The sequence below is a fragment of the Choloepus didactylus genome, chromosome 2, assembly GCF_015220235.1.
Source record: "Choloepus didactylus isolate mChoDid1 chromosome 2, mChoDid1.pri, whole genome shotgun sequence".
NCBI classification, from domain to species: Eukaryota; Metazoa; Chordata; class Mammalia; order Pilosa; family Megalonychidae; genus Choloepus; species Choloepus didactylus.
In genome coordinates, this window is record NC_051308.1 from 4,067,385 (window position 1) to 4,090,465 (window position 23,081).

The 23,081-nt window shown below is 38.7% G+C and overlaps 1 protein-coding gene across 4 annotated transcripts in view; it reads left to right on the top strand.

Annotated features, from left to right (window-relative positions):
• The window catches only part of ESR1 (estrogen receptor 1), a 388,242-nt gene that overhangs the window by 231,009 nt on the left and 134,152 nt on the right, over nt 1–23,081 (top strand). For all 4 annotated transcript variants that reach the window (XM_037819617.1, XM_037819644.1, XM_037819633.1 and 1 more), the window contains exon 5: nt 6,987–7,322. In XM_037819617.1, the coding sequence (XP_037675545.1) occupies nt 6,987–7,322 (336 nt within the window). The remainder of the gene's footprint in view (nt 1–6,986; nt 7,323–23,081) is intronic.

Sequence of the window (23,081 nt, forward strand, 5' to 3'; positions counted from 1 at the left end):
GATGAAATGAGATTTTAACTGGGCTTTGGAGGATGATAGAAGAAGAGGGCTAGGAAGAAGACGGGGTGGTGGTGTTGGGAAGTATTATCTAGAGAGGCATCAGACTCTCCATGCTTCACGAAAAATAGATTTGTGGAGATAGGCTTGAAAAGTAGTTTGGGATGATTTGTAGGAGTTCCTGAATCTTAAGTTGGAGTTTGCCTTTATTCAGTGTGTCACTGCTTTTTGAAATTTAAAATAAAAGCACTAAAATTTTTTTACCCTAATCCCGATACACAAAACACACACACTTGCTCTATATATACCTACACATTCAGACACAAACACACATGCACACACATAGAACACACATGCATAGCTCTATGTCTTTATATCTATGTCCATCTCTCCATCTCCGTATCTATTTTATCTGTCTATATATCTGTTTAGATGAATGGGGGAAAGGGGGTGACCAGAAGCCCCAATGGCACAATCTCTGATTCCCCAGAATAATTGCAAACAGTCTTTAGAGCATAGTTTAACAACTCCTGCTGTAGGTTATAGAAGTCATGGAGAGATTTAAAGATCTGAGAATAACAGGATAAAATGGGTATGCAATGAAATTTATTTCCATTTTCAGTTAATTGAATTGGAGGAGAGATTGATGGTAGGCAAGAGACAAATTAGGAGCTGCTGCAGTCATCTAGGCAAGAAAAGATAAGGGTTGAACTAGGATGGTGGCAGTGAAGATAGAAAGGAAAGGACCAACGGAAGAGATACGTGAGGAAATAGTGGGCAGGTTGTTGTGACTTGTTGGATGGGAAAGGAGAGGGGTAAAGAGTATTACATTGCTTTAAATGGATTGGATAATTCATAGTTCCTTGATCTGTCTGTCGCACTTAGAGGAAGTGATCATAAAAATAATAAGTGATCATTATGATAATAACATAATATTAATAACAATTATATAATTATATAACAATAAATAATATTTATAAATAATTACATAATTTAATGATATAGCATAATATAATAGTATAGAGGCATTAGAATCAGAATAATATCATGGATTAGAAACCTAAGTAGGGGCAATAACCATGCCTGCCTCATAGAATTATTTGCAAGTGTTGTGCAAGGGGGAGCATTAGAATCCGTTCAGGAAAGTCCCCCTGGAATAATTTTGATTAGTTTTTATCTTAATTTAATGCTTAACTAATAGGCATCAATGTTTTCAATATGTTGAATTGAAAAGCTTTTGGTGTATTTCTTAGTCTGACTCTTTAATACCTCTTGAATAGTGTGGTGATTATTGAGAAACAAAAGGAAGGGGATTATGCAAATGCTTGAAAATTAATAATATAATAAATTAGCATTGTGAATTGGATAAATAACCTTACTGAAGCTATACTAGTTGTTTAGAGGCATGTGGTATTAAGAAGAAAAGGAATCATTTCCGAAAAGAAAACTTAAGAAATAGAATGTATTAGAAGAAAATAATCTAGTTAATTCTATTATTATGACTATTCAGACTATATATTAACTTTTCCTGAGCTACGATGATGGCCAAGCCAAAGAATTCAAAGAAAGAAAGAAAAAAAAAAGAATGACTAAATAAACTCTAAGTAATTAGTAATAGTCTTCAAAATGTTTAATCTGACGCATTAAGACAAGTCTTTTGAGTTTAGGGCCAGGCCACAATTGTTTAAGCAGCGGATTTATGTCTCCGTGCCTTTCTCTTAGTGAAGACTCAGTCCCTGCACCCCTCTCAGCCCACCCCCCAAATCCCAGAAGTCCTTTTGAAGAGCTGCATTAGAGCCTGCCTTCCCTAAAAAGTGTGTTACACAACACCTCACTCCCTTTCACTCTCTTTCCCAGTGCAGGTGTTTATTGGGTTATGAATTCCCTCAAGTTTTCACCTTCTGGGGATGGGATTAGAATTAGTCAGATCCACTTTGTTGGGAGGAGGTTGCATGCCCTGCCTCTCTTAAGTCTTTATAACAGTGTTGAGGAGGATTCAGTGAATTAAGCCACATTGAGCGGTAATTTCAAGTCCGATGATAGTGGGTCGGCCGGACGAGAGAGAGTTTGGTTGGAGTTTGGTTGGAGTTTGTTTGGAGAGTTTGGTTGGAGTTTGGTTTCTCCATCCCTCACAGTGGGGTGAGTCCTTTTTCTCCAAGATCCACAGCTGGGCCCGGTTAGGAAAATCGTTGAGAAATTCTTTGCCTAAAAATTTCAAAAGGACGTGTAAAGAAATTTGTTTTGATGCAAGCATTGTCTAATTAGTGACAACTTGAGAGCTAACAATGCTTGCCCTCCAGCACATCCCTTATGCGCCATCTGTATTGTGCTGTTGGACACGTATTGCTCAACCCTTCTAGAAAGTGTCATTTTTGTGTCCTAAATGATAATACTTCTTACTTAAATCACTTTATAAGCCAAAAGGCTATTTGCTATGAATAAACATCTTGACTGTCAAGAGGCTGTCTGCTTAGTCTTTGGATTATCTAGACTAATTTTTTTTATCCCCTCTGCTCTGTGAACAGGTAGTTTGGTCTTTGGCTTTTCCACTGGTAGTTAAAATCAAACAAAAAGGAGTGTAAGTAAAATGCAAATCAATCTTTGTTGCTGCTCTATAGATAATTATGGAAAATGCCTTGGTTGGGAGCAAAGAATGAGTTTTTAATTCTGTCTTCAGGTTTCTATTATCCAGGCCATGCCTGTGCGCTACTATTCTATAGAATTTAGTATTGGCTCGATGGTTTCTAGCTACGTAGCCTGTATTCATTCATTCTGAGCTGCAGTTCTCACTTACCTATGTTAAAACAGAAATAAAAGTAGGATTATTTTTCACCTTTTTCTGCTCAATTCTAGTTAGGATTTTTTAAACTGCTTTACATATTTGTGCACCATTGCCACTGGTAATGGGCACGATCACTACATACAGGGAGAAAAGGATGTCTTCCTCAGTAAGTTAGTTTCTGGGACCCCATCACATCCAGTTGGCCACGTAATATATATAATTTGCTATTTTTGTTGTTGGTACATTTTGCAGGCACTTTGGCATTTGAAAAATATGGTGCATTTGGGGTTACGATAGAGAAAATACTTAATGCTAATTGAATCTGCCTTTCCCTATTTAACTGTTTGATGGTTATTTAAATATTCAACTCTCTACATCTCTCCAGTTGTATTTTATTGTTCCACATCCCAAACCTGCGGCCGTTTTGTATTGTGTTCCACATGAATCTTGTATTTGTGAGACTCTCAGGGGTGTGGTGGGTCAGCTCACTGCATTAAGTAATACTACAGCGAAACCGTGTGAGTAGACTATTTCTAAATTCCTCCAAGAAAGGAAATTTCAAAAGACTGCCTGGGATTTGGCTTAAATGTAACTTCCTCTCCTAGAGAAGTTTTCTTTGTCTCCTTCCTTCCTTCTCACCTCTCTTCCTTACCTCCTCCCTTCTGTTACTTGTGCTTTTGGCAGTTCATTCATTTATTCATCCATCCATTCATTCTACTAATATGGAATAACTTTTGATTAATGTTTTTCTTCCTCCAAGCTGAAAACTTGATGAAGGGTAAGATGATCTGATTTTTGTTCACTACTGCATCTTCTGTGAACATGCATTGTAAATATTCAACAAATTTCTACCAAATGGACAAATAATCTGATAAACAGTTTGTGATAACTGCCACTAGTAGTCCCCGAATTGAATCTAAAATTCTTCTGGTGGAAATCAGATGATCTTTATTGTGTCTATTGGGACCTATTAAAGTGGGTGTTACTGTGTTTTATTTGTTTTTAATCTTCTACTTATTTGTCTTTATCTTTGAAATCTTCTAAAATGAAGATAAAACACATTTGTAATAGAAAGCAGAAACTATTTTTACAAAGGAAAGTGCTTGTGTGCAGTTGCAGTTAGGTAACTTGATCTTAGGGAAAACAATATCACCTTCTAACCTTCTCTTCTTTAGCCGAATGACTTGCTTTTATCTTTCAAAGTAAATCTGACATTAAAAGATTTTAATTGCTCCTGCAATTTTCCTGTGAGCTCTTCTCAGTCTCTCTAAACTTGTAAACTGGGAGGCTAAGTAACATTTCAGTAATAGACTAATATTGAAGAATAATGCATAAGTCACTCCCTTTTTTTTTTTTTTTAACCCCAGTCTATACCCAAAGTAGGTGAATGCCAATTGGATTTCATCTTCCCCAAATTCTGATTTCAGAATTTCCTATGAAGTGTCAATCTAAAGGAACTCTTTATGTGGATCTTCTTTTCCTATTTTTCATTTCCGGTTTTTGTGTTCTAGAAGGAAGATCTTAGAATCATGCAAGCTCAGGATCATACAGTATACGGAAGTTATCTAGTGCAAATGCTTTATGGATAATTGAATCTCTTCTGTGACATCCTGTAAAGTCTTCACCTAGTCTATGCTTGGAAGTCTCCAGTGATCCAACTCATCGTTTCCTTTTGTGGTAGCTTTTCTCTTTGTGGTCTGCCCTATTGCAAACTCCTTCCTTATAAGAAGTTTTACTAACTACCCATAGTTTCCACACTTTGCTTCTGTTTTATCCTTTGGCCATAAAGAGCAAATCAAATCTCTCTTATATAGGACAGCTCATCATGTTTCCTATAAATCTTCCTTTCTCTATGCCAAATCCTCTTAGTTCCTCCATCATTTTCCATGTAACCTGAATTCAAGGCTTCACATCATCCTCCTAGTCATTATCATCTGAACACGATTATCTTGCTTATGTGTGTCTTAAAGTACAGCATCCAGCAATGAGTGTGACCCTCTGTGTATGCTCTGATGAGCTGAGAAGCGAGTGGGGTTGTCATCTCCCTTATCCCAGATATCCTCATTCTGTTAGCACATCTGGCAATGAAATAGTTATGACCAGCTGTATACCACTGTTCTTGTCTGAACTGTTGTGTATCTAGCTGTTCACAAGCCTGTTAACCTTGTACCTATGTTAATTGATAAAATTCAGAATATTTGTTAACTGGAAAAATTGTCTGCATTTCAGAACCAGGTTCTGGAATCACACTTAATAGTGAACGACTTTGGACAAGTTAACCTCCCCAAGTGATAGTTTCCCAATATTTGGGTTTTTATCTTACAGGTTTATTTTGAGGACTAAATTAGTTAATATATGTAAAGTGCTTAAAATACATGGTAAGTTCTCAATGAGTATTAATAATAATCATCTTTATTATTATCATTACTTAGCCCCAGAGGTCTGAGACATGTGTAGTACTGAAAATTATTGTTCAATACTTAAAGGCTTACTTCTGAGCAAATAGGAAGGATCTCTGGCTTCATTATATATATTTCTAAGTGTCCACTAATATAATATATCCAAATTATACCTACAAGAGAAATATTAATACATAAAAAATTCAGAATCACACATTTCTCCAAATCCTGTGACAAATTAGAACAAAATCGAGCCATGGTATGATATCAGTTATTCATTTGCTATGGATTGATAGAACAGGTGGTATATTATGAAGAGGATTTGCTTCTCATGTCTTTAATAGTAAAAATGGTATTAAATTTTTACCAAAATATATACCTCCATAGAAATCTAAGAACTGTTGCTGCCTGACAAATTTTGGAGAAATTATTATTTTTTTTGGGAAATACAGAAGCTCATGTTAATTTTTGTCTTTTTAAAATATACATATCTGCTGATACATTTCAGCATCCCAGCATGGCCTTCTGCAGGTTAAGATGCTGAGCAGAAACCTGAAAGTGTCACTAGTAAAGAGATTGTATCATCCCCAGCATTTAGTTAGTAAGATCCACAGCTGAGGAAAGCTTTGGGAGGGAAATTATTTGTGACTACTTTTTAAACTTTTATATTAGGAAACAGAAACACATTGTGAAAAGCTTAAAACCAAGTCAACTTCCTGAGGGACTTAGCTCAATTCCTAAGATGATGAGGTGCAGTGTAGTTGCAGTGAAACTCTTACTGAGCATGGGGATCCAGAAGCTGTGAGAATACATTCTGGGCACATCATTCTTCAGTGTCTTCCATTGAGGGTCTACTTGGGCAATAAGGAGGTTTACGGAGAGCTTACGAAAAAAAAGATTGATTTTTAAAATTTATTGTTAAAAGAATATTCATAGCAGAAGCAATTTTCCATATTAAATCAGATTTCAAGAATAGCTAATTATTATAATTCCTGTTCTTTTTTTTATTTTTTTAAATTCAGTTTTATTGAGATATATTCATACATCATGCAGTCATCCATAGTGTAAAATCAACTATTCACAGTACCCTCATATAGTTGTGCATTCATCACCTCAATCTAATTTTTGAACATTTTCCTTGTACCAGAAAAAGTAAAAATAAGAATAAAAAATAAAATTAAAAAAGAACACCCAAATCATTCCCCCCATACCTCTCTATTTTTCATTTAGTTTCTGCCCCCATTTTTCTACTCATCCATCCATACACTGGATAAAGGGAGTGCGATCCACAAGGTTTTCACAATCACACTGTCACCCCTTGTAAGCTACATTGCTCTATAATCCTCTTCAAGAGTCAAGGCTACTGGGTTGCAGTTTGACAGTTTCAGGTATTTACTTCTAGCTATTCCAATACATTAAAACCTAAAAAGGGTTAAAACCTAAAAAGGGCCTGCTCATTTTTAGAGCATTTTTAACACACACGCACACACACAGACAACTCTAAGCAGTGGTGTGCTGGTGTTGGCTTATACAGACTCACAGAGCCTATTGATAAATTTTCAGCAGCTTTCTACGCTGGTTGAGGTCAGCTAAGTGGCCTGAAATTAGCCACGGTGAAAGGATTTACACCGAGGAAACTGGCAACTTTTACAAATCAATGCCTTTTGCTTTTCCCTCCCAGCCAGCAGGTTGTTAAACACTTACCCTGAAGCATTTCATTAAATACAGGGCTATATGTGTGGAAGGTTTTAGTGTGAGAGTTCACATCAGAAGAAATAAACTATCTTTTTTTTTCCCGTTGTTCCCAGGGATTCGGAAAGACCGCAGAGGAGGGAGAATGTTGAAACACAAGCGCCAGCGAGATGACGGGGACGGTAGGAATGAGGCGGGACCGCCTGGAGGCGTGCGCGGCGCCAGCCTTTGGCCGAGCCCGCTCGTGATCAAGTACTCCAAGAAGAACAGCCCGGTCCTGTCGCTGACGGCCGACCAGATGGTCAGCGCCCTGCTGGACGCCGAGCCCCCCGTCGTCTACTCCGAGTACGACGCGACCCGGCCCTTCAGTGAGGCCTCCATGATGGGCCTCCTGACCAACCTGGCGGACAGGGAGCTGGTGCACATGATCAACTGGGCCAAGAGGGTGCCAGGTAAGAACCGTCCGTGCTAGGAGCCAACGACTTTTCACGAACTGGTTGAGATGGCGTGGGAGAAAGAGCGGGAAATGATAGCTTGTTCTCTGATTGGTTTTGAGGTTACATCAGAATTGGTCAATACATTGAAATTCTAGAAATTAGGAAATTAAAAAAAAATCAAAATCTAGAAGATTAAATTCCTTAACCTGGCTTGCTTGCTTGCTTCCTTCCTTCCTTCCTTCCTTCTTCCTTCCTTCCTTCCTTCCCTCTTCCTTCTTTCCTTCCTTCCTTCCTTCCTCCCTTCTTTTCTTCCTTCCCCCTTCCTTCCTTTCTCCTTCCTTTCTCCTTCCTTCCTTCCTTCCTTCTTCCTTCCTTCCTTCTTCTCTCCCTTGCTCCCTTCCTTCCTTCCTTCCTCCCTTCTTTTCTTCCTTCCCCTTCCTTCCTTTCTCCTTCCTTTCTCCTTCCTTCCTTCCTTCCTTCTTCCTTCCTTCCTTCTTCCCTCCCTTGCTCCCTTCCTTCCTTCCCTCTTCCTTCCTTTCTCCTTCCTTCCTTCCTTCCTCCCTTTTCTTCCTTCCCCCTTCCTTCCTTTCTCCTTCCTTTCTCCTTCCTTCCTTCCTTCCTTCTTCCTTCCTTCCTTCTTCCTTCCCTTGCTCCCTTCCTTCCTTCCTTCCCCCTCCCTTCTTCCTTCTTTCCTTCCTTCTCTCCTTCCTTCCTCCCTTCCTTCCTCCTTCCCTCCCTTCCTTCTTTCCCCCTTCCTTCCTCCCTCTCTCTCTCTCTCTCTCTCTCTCTCTTTCTCTCTCTCTCCCCCTCTACCACTGTGTAGGTATAGACACTATGGAAATCAGCAAATTCTATAAATCAGAGACTTTATTTTATTGTATGTCCTTTATATTTCCAAACAAATATCCCCCACTTTCACCCCTCATTCCCTTGTATCTTCCAACCTGCTTTATATCTCTGCAGATTTGAAATTTCTGGTCATCTCTTATAAGTGATATGACTTATATGCCTTGCTTGTTTCACTGAGCATAATGTCTGCAAGTTTCTTCTATGTTGCAGCATATCTCAGAACTTCCTTCTTTTTTATGGACAAATAATATTCTATTGAGTATAGGTTCTACATTTTATTCATCCATTCATTTGTTGATGGAGACTTGGATTGTTTTGGCCTTTTAATTACTTGATTTTTTAACTTATCTCCTTCATCAAAAAGATTTGGGTAGATACTACGTAATAAAATTATTTCATATTTTGTGCTTATGGGTGTCAGAAATCTTTCACGCTCAAATGATCTATACCCTAAAAAACTTCTTAATATATAGGACCTATGTTCAAAACACCTCAATTATTAATAAACAATTTCACCATAAAAATCTTTTCCTTTAAGATTTTTGTGGAAAAGAGAATACAGGGTTTCTTTATTGAATGCCAATTATTTATCCAACCCCACATATGCCTAGTATTTTAAGAGAAAGAGAAATTGTATAGAAAAATAAGTTGGGTTCTTGACCCTCAGAGGAGCTTGTAGAAAGATGTGGTGGTTCAAGTGACACTTTGGTCCTTCAGTTGATTCTCGCAGAACTGCTGTTTCTGTAAAACTTGACTGTTGCTCTTATTCAGGAAGAAGAACTGTAATTATTATGGAAATAAGACTGGGAAACCACCCTCTTCCATGCCCTACCCATTCATTTATGAGCTAACATAGATGAACCAAGGAAAGAGGAGCCCAAACTTCTTTTCTGGGCTTATAGGTTAAATGACTGATGGATTTAGACAGAGATTTTTCTCTTTTGGTTTCTTTTAATAGATGAAATTAGTTATTAATTTTGAAGCATAGACCATTTTTCATTAAACTAAATAAATGTGGAGTTTGGTACTGGTATGCATGAGTCACATATGTCTAGCCTTAAAAATATTGCATATGTTCACATATATCAGCATATAACCATGTGGTCCATTAACTAAGGAGCCAGTGATGTGGTGATTAAACCTCCTTGGAGGGTATCCACTTAGATGGTGGAGATTGGGTTACATAGAGGCATGTGGTTAAATAGGCAAATTTAAATTTTCAGGGTCAGTCCAGTGGGAAACTAAACTCCTAGCTGTCTTTGAAATTCACAGTTGTATTGAGCGCCTATATATCTTAGCATTCTCATTTGTAGCAGATCTGTGCAAAGCAAAAGTTGGACTCTGAAGGTAATGGTGGCTATGAGTTTTATCTTTATCTTTATATCATTATTGCCTTTAAAAAAGTACTTTGGGAGAAGAGGAAAACAAAATAAACCAAAACTAAACTAATTGCCATATCCCTGAGAGCCACTTCTTGGCTGCTAAGTTCTATTGCTCTCTAAACTTGTATTTCTTCCCATGAAGTTTTGGCAATATTTGTCTGAGTGCTGGTGAGCCCAGTATATATATAGATATATTTTTTTTTCTTACTTATTAATAGATTCCCATCATGATATTTTTATAATTATAAAACTTTGAAGGGCATTGTTGAACCCAGAACTGTATCAATTTAATAGAATGAGATGTGTAGCCAAGCCACTCTATAACTTGATTGTGTTAGTTTAAAAGAGCCATATAATTCCAGAACCCTTGGACCAGACTGTATCTTGTTAGTTTATGGTTTAAAAAAAAGAATTGTAAAGGCAAAAACAAAACAAAAAAATGTGTGTGTGTGTGTGTGCCGTTGGAATACAGCTGTTATGAATCAAAAGCCACTATCTGACAACACAGAAAATAAAAATAGTCACTGATTTTAAAAGGATGAAAAATGATGGAAAAAAAAGGTCTTTTGGAAAAACTCTGAAGACAATTGTCAAGCTTTACAGAAAAATTGCTAAAGACACATTTTAAAAATCTTTGATATGTACAAATACCATCTGTCATTCAAAAACATAGCCCACTCTGAAAATTTAATGTGGACAATATTACATTTCTGTAGTAGAGTTTAGAGAATAACAATAATAGTGTTTTAAATAGAGAGAGAATAAAAAATGCCATTACTAAGATAAGTATCAAGAAAACCTGATCTAGAGGTACCTGGAATTAGCTAAATGATTCAATATCTGTATGAGACATTTGGCTAATCCTCAGCATGGCTATCAGAATAACAGAAGTTAGGAATTGACTTCATTTTAAATGGTAAACTTTAACAAAAAAATCAATAACTCAGTATTTTAATTCTAGAAGTATTTTTTCACTATCATCAGAATTTTAAAATATTGGTGATTATAAGTTGAATTTTCCTTTCCTTTAACATCTTTTTTGACTTGATATATCTGTCTACTCAAAATCAGGATGTCAAGAGAATTAGGATAAAATCCATCATGCAAGTGTGATAGACAAATTCTGATCAAGAATTTTTTTCCTTTTGCAATTAAAAAAAAACAACAACAGTGGCAACTGTTATTATCAAGTATGATAAAACCTGTCTCCCCAGTACTGAAAAGGGATGCACTTTTATAACCTATGTTACATATTGACTTTGGATATCTAGCTCTATAGAGGGCTTTCCTCTTTATTGTTTGTTTCTGAAATTTGTTAATCTTTAAAAGATTTTTTAATGATTTTATATAATGTATGTTTTACATTTTACATAATGTATCTGTGGTTGGAGATTTAGTTTTTAAAAGAGTTAACTTATTAAATCTTAATTTACTTTTATCCTACTCAATGCAAAACTGGTACAGAAAATGTAACATCATTCAGCTGACGGACAAAAAAAGAAAAAAAATCAGTTATATTTTTAATTTCCTCACGCTCAATGGTATTATTGAGTAGTTGACCTTTAATTACAGTGTTAATGAAGTACATCTGATTTTTTTCCCCAGAAGCTTGAATCATGTCACCAAATTGTCCTTTTGATTTCTTAAAGATTAAGCCTTTTCCAAATTCCCTGTAATTTTATATACCTCAAGAGCAATTTCATATTTCAGATTTATGTTCTAGTTGTATATATTTAATGACTATCTGGGTAAATATCCGGCCTGGGGCCCTTTACCATCTTTTAAAAACTGATAACTAGGGGGCCTGCAGCTTCACCAACCGCTCAGCACCCTGGGGAGGGTTGGCTGGGGCTGCAGCCCAGGAGGATGGATGAGAGAAAAGTTACTGAAGCCTGCTTCTGTGGGAAACACACCATTTGAACCACTTCCTCGCTCCCATCAGGTGCCAAGGAGGGGACTTTTCTCTTTCCCCTTTCCTGTCCCAGTCCCTCCCAGAATACTGGAAGAATCCCTTTTTTTTTCTGAGGCCTGCCTTCCCACCATTTTTGGCCCAGGAGAAAAGCATTCCCTTCCTCTGGATCTGTCTCCCACCTGTCACAAGCCCAGGTTTCTCAGGAGCTTCTTGGGCTGTCTCCTTGGGGGTAGGGTTGGCTGAACCCTCAAGGCTTCTTTGCCCTGGCATTTCCCAGGAATCCAGAAATTCACATCTCTGACTCTAATACTCCTCCTCACGGTTCAAACCGGCCATGAACTGAGCTCAGGAAATGCTTGTTGAAGGAATAAATGAAGGAAGGAAAGGCGGCTTTGGAAGCTCCTAATTTTAGGAAATGTCTGAGTCTTGTTAGATCTCAAATTTTTCATAAACTGAAACGTCTCTTTAAGGCTGTGGTGTTATTACCCTTCTTTTCCTCCTCCTTCTTTTTTTTTTCACTCCTTCTCTCCAAGTCTATCTGTTTTTCTGAAATCTCTCTGGCAGCTGCCCTGGTGAGAGATTTGGTTCCAACCTTTCTTTTCTAGGGAACAGAGTGCTGTCCAGAGGAACGTGTCCAGAGCCTGAGCTTGGAACTTTAAGAGAGCTCCACTGGCTATCATCAAGTTTGCATTTACTGCGTGTAATTTAAAACTTCACATGGGTAGGGACACGGGGACAGGGAGAGGCCACACTACCTCATTCTGGGAGCTGGGAGCTGGGAGCATCTTCAGGGAGCACATTCTATTCCGGGAGGTTGCTGAGGGTTCACAGGCTGTTGGCAAGCCTACCCCATCGTCGGGCTCCCAACCTGTCATCCAGCCAACAGCCTCTGCTCCCAGGACATGTGGCATCCCAGATGGTCTGGGGATGGCAGGGAAGGCTGACAGGGATGCAGCGGTGACAGATGTGAGTGTTTAAGGGTGAGCTTTGCTGCTTATATATTTCAACCATCCTGTAATGATGGCCCCAGGACTGGGTTGGAATTGCCCAATGGATGGCAGCCCATAGGGGATGCAGCGGGGAGGTCTCTGAAGTGCTCTGTGTCCATGTTGATCCTGCCACCTTTTCAGTGCTCCCACAAAGGCTCCAGGGAGACACAGGACACTTAGGATGCTTGTTGGCCCTGATAATTTTAAGCCTTTAAAATCCTTATCTCATCTTGAGAGACACTTGACAAAAATGCCCTACCTAGGCCTCTCCGCCCAGCCCACCCTCCTCCTCTCTCTTTCAATGAGTCTGGGTGGGGGCCCAATCTTGAGCTCGGTGGCCGTGGTGCTGGATGGGCTCAGGCCCCCTGTAGGGTGTGTTGGCCTGTGGTTCTGCTACCAGGGGGCACTTGGCATGGAGATGTGTGTTTGTGAGCCACAAAGACATGTATAACTATTAAAGTGAATTAAAAATAAAAAGGGCTTGCATTTTAGGGGCAGAAGAAAGGAGCTGTTGACTTAAGGGGAATGTTTGGCTGATCCAGTACAGGCTTGGCTAATCATTTACTCTTGTATGTTCTCTCCCCTGCCTGCCCAAGGGGTTCACTGAACTTCTAGCTTTGAAGTTGATTTAGAACTTTAATATTTCTGGGTGTCTACCTGGTAAATACCTTATTAAAATATTTTAACCTATACCAGAATGTTTTCACTTAGTACTTTTAAATAATTTCCCTTTCTACATTTATATCGTTGTTCCATTTTGATTTATCCTGGTAGACAGTGTGAGATGTGGCTCCAGTGTGGTTTTTGTACAGATAGCTCCTCAGTTGTTTCAATACCATTTATTGAATAGCCTCCTACAGAAGAATTTTAAAGGCATCTTTTATAATTGATCTTCCAAGTTTACATTTTGGGAAGAGCTTATTAAGTAGAGTGATAGATATGACCCACTGGTTTACATGTTTAGTTATTTTTCCCAATTAGAAATTCAGAAATAAAAAGGAAGTACATTATTATTTGCAAGTTATGCATTTTGTTTAGTTTATATTAATTGAACCTGTAGTGTGATTCGTCTGTCCTGTGTAGATATTTTTGGTAACTTTCCACTTTTAAAGATAATAGGCACATGGTCATGAGATTTGATGCCAAAAAGACCAGTGCTGATAAAAGGTATTCGGGTGACTGACTCATCATTCAATTTTTTAATACATTTTTTATTGTGAAATTTAACATATATATAGAACCGTGATAACTTTCAAAGTGTGATTTAACAAATAGTTATATAGGTAATTTTGAAGAATTTTATGAGTTCCAGTTCCACAGTTTTTGTTATTTCCTTATTGAGAAGTATACAGAAAGGTGATAACTTTTAAGTACAATTTAACAAGTAGCTACAGAGCAAATTTCAGAGAATGTTACGGGTTACAGTTCCACCATTTCAGTTATTTCCTTCTACCTAATCTAATACCCTAGTATCTAAAATATATATATATATATATATATATTTATTTTTTTATATAAAGATTCAGTATTTGTAATCCTTTGTTAAATCCTATCTTGTCTGTTGCTACCCCTTCCTCTAGTTTAATCATTTTCCCAATCTTCAGGGATGTCTAGGCAGTGACCACCCTAACTTGTTCATGTCAACATTACGGGGAAGGAGACACATCTGGTTATTGTTCTTAAAAAGTTTGTTGCCTCTGTGTTTTAGGACTTGTCTGGCATAGGAACACTCTGGTGGATTTAAGTTTCTGAGAGATAAACTCAGTGAGTGAAACTTTTGTAGAGTCTCAAATAGAGACCCAGGTATTTGGGGACTACTATTTAATTTTAATATGACAGAAAAAGTGTCCCTTGGAGAGAGAAGGAAGGATGAACCAGGCTCTCTTCTCATTTTCCCATCTCTAGTTGGTACCCCCAAATCCTCCAGTTCTTGAGGTGGCCCTGAACCCTCCTGCTGCTTTTTACCAACTTGAAGAGTGCACTCAGAATGTCAGCTGAGACCTTGTACAGTCATGATTTCCAAATTTCCTTCTCTAGGTCCCAAATACCTAATGTTCCCACTTTCAGCTGCCTGCAGGACAAGAGTTGGATGTCACATCTTCGTTAATGTTTCTGAGCAGAATGAGCCCTTTCTCCCCTTGCCAGCAAAGTCCTGTGTCTTCTGGTCCTTTCCATTTCCACTGGGGTCCCCCATTCTTCTTTACTACACTGTGGGGTCAGCTTTGTGCCTGACCCTTCTTCACCCTCTGCTGTCCATCCTTCCTCTTCAGCATCTCTAGATTTGTGCTTCTTCTCTGTCCCACTGCCATCAGTCTGCTCCACGTCCTAATTTTTCCCCAAGACTGATTAATATAATATCCTTCTAATTGCTTTTTTTTTGGCTCCAGCTTCTCCTCACTTCAGCTCATCCTACTCATCACTGCCAGATTAGTTTCCCTAAGTCACCATTTCACAATGCAACACTCACAATTAAAAATTTGGCTGTGGGACCTTAATAACTTAATAACTAAGCAGATAAATAGCAGTGTTCCCCAAAGCTTAAGTGTTAAGGTGCAGAACCAAACTATGTCTCAAAGGGCCAAATCCTAGGTTACCTTTGCGAAACAGACCCTTGGGAAGGACCTTCTTTTAGAAAGGCTGTTACATCTGATTGCAAACTCTGAGCTTATTTCTGGGATTTGTCAGCTTTGAGCTTCATTGTGGGTTGAACTGGGTAGGTCATTTATTGGGAAACTACCAAGGCCATTATCTTTAGGTCTTTCTTCTGGGGTTAATCAAGGGTTGGAGCTGGGTTTTGTGAGGCTTGAAGCTTATAAAATTGAGGGAGGCTCTTTAAGAAAGAGAATGCAAAATCACAATTTCAAAATTAAGTATGAAAGTAAATATTTATTTAAATGTGATAAAATCACAATGATTTACAAAATTTTAAAACCTGATGATTATCAGAAAACGTCGCAAAATATGAGAAAAAATATAATATTTTGATGAATTAACTGCTTGGCACACAACTATAATTCTTTTTTCCTTCATTTGGGGGCTATGAAAATGTAGTCTTTTTTCTACCATGGTTAATAAATTTCATTTTATTATTGTCAGTTTTATGAAAAAAAAAGAAAAGAAAAGAAAGGCTGTTAACTAGCACACTCTCTCCCATCTTATTTGAGTTCTACTTTCCAGCATGATACACTAAAATCAGACAATGCCCTTATCCCACCCTTACCCGTCTCATTCTCCCCCTCACACAGTGTGTATTTTTATTTTGCTTGAATTGCATCCCCTCATTCTGTTCACATTCTGTGCTCCTTTTTTTCCTGCTAAAGTGGCATCTCAACTTCTACTTCCTTTTGGAAACTTCTACTTTAACCTATATATTCGTGAATTGAGTTTGCTATCATAACCCATATATTCACGAATTGAGTTTGCTATCAGCAAATAACCAGTCCCTGGCATGGTAAACTCAAGTATCTTCCAACACTATATTGCCGAACAGAATCAACTGGGGAAACCATTCTTAAACTATTCTCTTGTTTCCCTGATGGCAAGTTTGTTGCTAGATGATTCATTTATACTATGTTTGGATTTCTTCTTTGAAATGAAAAGAAGGATAATTTTTGTTGGCAGGATATCTATGTTTGTTTAGAGGACTTTGTGAATGGAGAATAGTTTCTAAAATCTGAGTGTAACTTGCATCAAGCCACAGACATATTTCTTAAATGTTATGCATGGGAAAATGAATTTATTTTAAATTAATCATACTTCAATTGTAGTAGATGTCTTTCACTGAAATAAAACCTATGGCAGAGACTCAGGAACTGGGCATTCCTTTGACAAAACAGTTGTTCTTTTCCCTAAAATTTTATTTCTCACAAATTAAGATTTCTGAGCATGATGGCCCTTTGGATGAACAGTAGAGCTGAGTTCATAGAATGGCCTTGAAATTGGATGGCTTCTCCAGGGTACTTGTGGCAGACTCTCTGGCACAACTGTGTGTGATGCTTCTGGCTTCAATTATTCTGTGTCTAGGACTGTGGAATCTACTCATCCTCAGTAGTGGATTGTTTGAACAATCATAGATCTGACTTTCCTATGCCTTAAGCAGCCACATGGCCAAGACTGAATTTGAACTTCCCTGCCATCCAATGATTACATCCTCAATGATGTAGTATGTTAGTTTTCTTTAGGGGTTGAAGACCAGAGTAGCACAAAAAGGAGAGGAAATCAGTGATGGCCGCATGAGATCTAAGTAAATGAAGGTGTAAGACAGTGAGCATTTGGAAAGATTCTCAGTGGTGGGGTAGAATTAAAAGGCAAGAATTCATTTACTTCCTGTATGACTCCTTATATAATCAATAACTTTCTGGAGAAAGCACACTAAATAGATTAGCAAGTTGAATCAGACCACCACTGTGTTATCACTTTCTTTCCCAGGAACCGGGGAGTTTGAATCAATAAGTTGATGGTGTAATCTTTATATTAGACTACAGTCTAAGACGATGGAATAAACATTTTTGGCACAATTACTACTTTTCTTCCCTCACCCCTAGCTCTCAAAGACTCACAGGAAGCATTTTTCTAGCTAGCGTGAAGAATAAATCTACTGCCCCAGTGGTTAACCGTTGAAGCAGACTGAGAAGTATCAGTAGTAGACTAGACGTCACCTCGATATGTGTTCCTTTTCTCTAAATCAAATACTTCATTTCTCAGAGTTGGCAGTGTGAGCGATCTCCAAAGGTGATTCATTGCTGGAAAGGTAATAGTCATTAGGTAATCAGATGCTCACACTGCATTTCCGGGGTTGCTCAGAGGGTGGCGAGTTGCAGAAAGTGCAGTGGCAAAATGCTATTATTGCTTACAGTATTTTAGTATTAACAGTGAGGTAGGCACAACCTTGGAGCTGCTTATGTTTAGGTTTTTAATCCCACCGGAGTCACCACAAGCTGCCTGGGGTCAGGTTCATCTCCCTCAAAAGGATAAGTGACTGAATTAACTGTTCTGCTTCGGGAACCCCTTGTTCCAGGGGATCTTGGGGCTTCACTTCTGTTGCCTTGGTTACTCAACTGTTCCATGCTGTTTGCTCAACTTTGAATGGGAACTTCTCTTAGGAGCATTCCCCCTTATAAGTAAATTGCTTAATGTGTTAAAATTCAAGTTCTATTTAAAAATTCTTGAGGCAAATTTACCCTGGTTTAGTTTAAGATACAAGTGGTGTTGTCCTTTTGGTCTAGGATTTATCTCTTAGTCGTACTTAGCAGGGCCCTAACATAATAGTATGAACATGTAGAAGTGTGATTGCTTACAAAAAAGTGAAATTTAGTAAAATGGTGGCAATACACTTCTCTAGAGGGAATTAAGGTTTCTCTTTGTAGTAGAGTATGCGTTTATGATGTGACTGTCTCATGAACACAAAAACCAGTAAAATGGTGGACAGTTTTCTTCTCTGGAGGTTATTAAAGTGTCTCTTCATCAATAGCATGCCACATCTGAAGATTTGGTCCTTTTTACCTGGTTTACCTAAGTTTGCTCAGGACATTTGAAATGTGTATTTGAAAGCTAGCAGATAAATGCTGTGAATTCAAAAACTCATTCAAGACCTTGAGCTGTTGAAAGATGTTTTCCAAAGCATGCATTCAAGCTGGATCTGTCAGTGTGTTCCTTCTTGTATCAATAAAGCAGAAGTGGAACATAATCTGATTTGGTTTCTCTTTATTGCTGTCCACAGTTCAAGATATAATGGAAACATGTTTTCCCTTTCTAGTAGATCGTGATATCCCCCACTCTGTGATTTGGAACAGTGCTGCCTTTAAGTTATGTCTGTGGGAGTGGGAAACTCAGTTGCGACTGGTTATGAAAGTTTGCAAATGTAAAAGATTTACAAATATATATAATAAAATACAGTCACATCATCAGTGTCTTATAAATTTGTACCAGAACTTGTGGCCCCCATTTTATGAAATCAGACACCTACTTAAATACCTTTAATATTGTTCCTTACCAAATAATAGACCCCTGTGACTGACTCCTGTGAAAATGATTGTCAACACTGATAAATAGTTATTATTAGCCTAGTTAACCAACTTCTGATTTGCATTAGCTATAACTTCATTTAAACATATATCATGGAAGGCATATTTTTAAAAAGGGGTGGGTAGAGTACTTTATATAAAATATGTGAAAAGGAAATAGACATCACATGGCAAACACAAAATTAAATAGATATACAAAAATGTCAATGAAACAAGAAAGAGAACCTATTGTAGAGTAAATCCTTCTTCAAATATAACTGTTTGAAGATTAGAATCAACTACATGTAACAGAGAACACCCAAATAATGGTGGCTTAAACAAGACGTAAGCTTATTTTTCTCTTAAAATAAATCTGGACTTCTTTTAACAATGGTTTGGCATCTCCATAGTAAAAAAAACTCATGCTACTCTGGCTCTCTGCTTCCCTATCCTATTACCACTTTTATTTTCAAAGTTACCTCATGGACAAATATTGCTGCTGGAGCTCCAACCATCACAGCACAGGATAGTGAAAGAGGGGAAAGTCAGATAGGGCATATATCTCTATTGAAGTGGCTTTCTTTAAGGAGCTTTTCTGGAAATTTCACTTGGCACTTCCCCTTATATCTCTTTTGTCAAGCCTAAGTAACACCTAGCTGCATGGTCAACTGGGAAATATCATCTTTAAGCTGGGCTCTTTGTATCTGGAATGAAACCTGTATTCTATTAATAACAAAAAAAGCTGAATGGATATTTGGTGGGCAAATAGCAGGCTCTATCACAATAGCAAACTTCAAATCTTAATCTGAGAATTGGATATCCTCTTTAATGAACATTTTGACTTACTGCACATCAACATATATCATCCATAGATCACCATTTTAAAAAGAATTAGAACACAATAAAATATAATTTCCAGTAAGACCATATTGAGAGAGAAGCTGCTATTTAACTGTGTTTACTATTGAGCGCTGTGTAAAATGTGTCAATGTCACCATAGCAACCCTCTGAGTTAGATACTATTACTGTTGCTATTTTACAGATAAAGAAACTGAGGCACAAGGATGATGAGTAGCTTTGCCAAATGAGGCATGGACTAAGAGGCAGAGCAGTATTCAAATCCATGCGGTTTGGTTCCCAGCTACGAGCTTGTGAGGCCGTTGCACTCTTCTGCTCCCTTTTGTAACTCCAGAAAGGATTTTAGGGTGTGGCAAGCAGTTACCATGAACACTATCATTCTATGGTTTTGTGAAGAATTCTGGCCATTCAAACTATTTGATTGCTTGGATTTGTACATGTGTGATTGTACTGTGTGCATATTTTTTCAAACATACGTTATAGATCAAACTACACTCCCATTTAATTGAGAACAGTTTTTGTATTGAAAGAATTTTTCTCTCTATGTGAGACAATGTGTTCTGAGCACAAGTGATACATGTATAGTATACACTTGCCTTCAGAAAGCACCACCACCCTGAGTCCCGGAAAGCAGGATCGGTGCAGATGTAAAGCCAACAGCTTCAATGATCTTGAGTTTTGGCATCATTTCGGCTTTTGCCCGTTTGGGATTCAAAGATGATGAATTTAAAGTGGAGTTCAACCTGCTCCATTGGAAGAGACAAAGTTTCTCCAAGTGTGTGTTTGTGTTTCTATATGTATGTCTGTGTATGTGTGGTCTTTGCATGTGTCTATGTATGTGTGTGTACATGTGTGTCCATACATCTGTGTATGTGTTCCTATGTGTTAAGTATCCATGCACAGGTTTATCTATGTGTGTGTTTATGCATATGTGTCAGGTGTGTGCCTATATGCATCTATATGTGCATTTCTGTGCATATATGTACTTTGCATGAGTCTATGTGTATGCATTTATGTCTATGCATGTATTATCTTTGCATGTGTGTGTCTATGCATATGTTTCCATGCAAGTATGTGCCTCTGTGTGTATGTTTGTTCATGTCTATGCATTTGTCTATGTAAGGTGCTTATTTGTGTGTGTACCTATGTGTGCATGCAGGTGTATGTGTCTAAAGAGAGCTGTTCTTTGTATCTGCAGGGGTATTGCCATTAGCAAGGAGGGTGGCGTGTGAGGAAGTATTGGGAAGGTCAGGACTGGCATCTGTCAAGAGCTTCAAACCCACTGCCTAAAGTATGTAAATATAATTACCCCCAGGCATCAGCTGACCATCTTGGGACTGAAATGCTTAGCAGGAAATGACCCCTCATCAACCCTCATTTCCTTGGCTGCAGAGCTTGGCTTGTTTCTTCCATCTTTGTTTGGGTCCTTCCATTAATCAACCTTAGACTAAGACCATTTAGTCATAGATGTATGCATAAACTCTCAATTGTTCTGAATCACTGGTGCAGTGAACACACTTTTTCTACCCAGGAACAAAGGTAATGGTTGCTTTTCTCATGAGTTTTTCTTTAAAAAAAAAATTCTCAGGCTAAATTAATCACAGCCTCTTTCCTTGTCTCTCTCCTCCACTCTAATCTCATTTTTTCTCAGTCTCTATGTTCCAATGAGTCACCAAAGTCTCCCTTGGCAGTGTAGTAGGGTGGCTCACTCCCGTCTAGACCTGGGACCCTCAGCAGCTGCAGGGCTGGGCTCAGGGGCTTCCTGGAGCATATGTTAGTGGAAAATCTGAAAGCCAGCGACCCAAAGGGATCTGTCACATCATCACAGTGATTTTCAGCCTTCTCTTCATGATCGTTCCCTTCCCCAAGGAGAAAAATCAAATTAAATTAAATTTATGGAGGGAAATGAAATACTAAGGAATAAGATGTAATCTGTTATGGTGGAGCTTTGGAAGATAACAAAAACATTGGAATATCTAAATTTTTTCATTGTCCCACCCCCCCAGAACAAATTTTCACCCCCAGGGGATGCTATCACCCCTGTTGAGAACACATGCATTAATGGAAGAGGTCCACACTCTGTATGAGCATCAATCATTGAAGAATATGTCTTGGATATGTTTGCAGCATGCTTTCAGTGCTTATAAACCCATGGAGCTGGTAGAAAGTAAGTTTCATGAGGGCAGACCTTTTTACCCGTTTTGTTGACTGCTATATCTCCAGTTCTTGCAACAGTATCTGAAGCTTAGGAAGTGCTCATTAAATATTTGTTGATTGACTTGTGTGTGAATAAGAAAATACAAGTTCAGTCTACACATTACTGATTCCTGGGATTTTTTTTTTGGTTATTATATATTTTCTCAGTCAACGGGCACTAAAAGGACAACTAATGTTTGTGTTTAAGGGAGGGTAGGAGTAAGTCCTCAAACTTTACTGATGTTCAAATGGAGTTTCCATACTTAAAAAAGTAGAAGGAAATACTGTCCTAATGATCTCATATTGTGGTTGGAAGTGGCAGCCTCTTTGCTCATTCAGAAATTTTTGTTGAGCATGCTATGGGCCTGAGATTGTTCTAGATGCTGAGGATACATGATGCTTTGCCCTCTCAGGGCTTGCATTCCAGTGGGGGAGGGAGGGAAAAGAGCAAATCTCATAGGCAAGTTACTTATCTCTTTATGGAAGGTGACAGGTACTGTGGGAACAGAAAAAGAGCTGGAGAAAGGGGGGCAGGAGTGCCGCGGTGGGTTGCTTTTTAAATAGAGTGGCTGGACTAAGCATAGAGAGGACAATTGAGCACTATTTGAAGGTGTATTTAAGGATGCCTGGCAGATTGGCATTCCAGGTAAAGGGCCTAGCAAGAGCATCCTGAAAGCAGTTGCGATTCTGGAATATTCTAGGAACAGTCAATGACTGGAGCAGAGGTTATGAGGAGTGAGGTGGTGTCCCACCTCTGCCACTCAGTAGAAGATATAGGTACAGAGGGAAGGGGAGGAGAGATAACCTAGGACCCTGAGGCCACTGTGAGACATTGGCTTTTATTCTGAGGAAAGGGATTCCTTGCAGGACTCAAGAGACGTGACCTGACTTCCTTCTTAAGTGTTCACTCCAGCTGCTGGGTTGAGAAGAAACTCAAAGAGGGGTGTAAAGATTATCAAACATTCAGTCAGTAACTGCAACAGCTTCTGCCACCAATTGCAAATCCTGTAATAACTCAATCGAATTCAATTCTGACTCTTAACTATACAGAGTCAGTCAGATTCCACAGGTTCAGGGCCATCCTCTACAAGGATGTTCTCAGGAATCAGCTGCAAGTTTGGGGACCCAGGTCACCTGCACTTTTGACCAACTGGCTACAAACTTCAGGGGTTCCCACCACCCCCTGGTGTTTGGTAATTCACTAGGACAACTCACAGAACTCACTGGAAGCACTATACATACTGTTACAGCTTTATTACAGTAAAAGGATATAAATAGGGAGAAGCCAAAAGAAGAGACTTGCACAGCGTGAGGTCTGGGAGGGTCTGAAACGTGTCCTCTCCACGTGGAGTTAGACCTCGTCACCCTCCTGGCACAGCGATGTTTCTTCTCAATCATGGAAGCTCATTGGAGCTTCCAGTGTCCCGAGTTTCTGTGGGGTCTCGTGAGGTCTGGGAGGGTCTGAAACGTGTCCTCTCCACGTGGAGTTAGACCTCGTCACCCTCCTGGCACAGCGATGTTTCTTCTCAATCATGGAAGCTCATTGGAGCTTCCAGTGTCCCGAGTTTCTGTGGGGTCTCGTTACG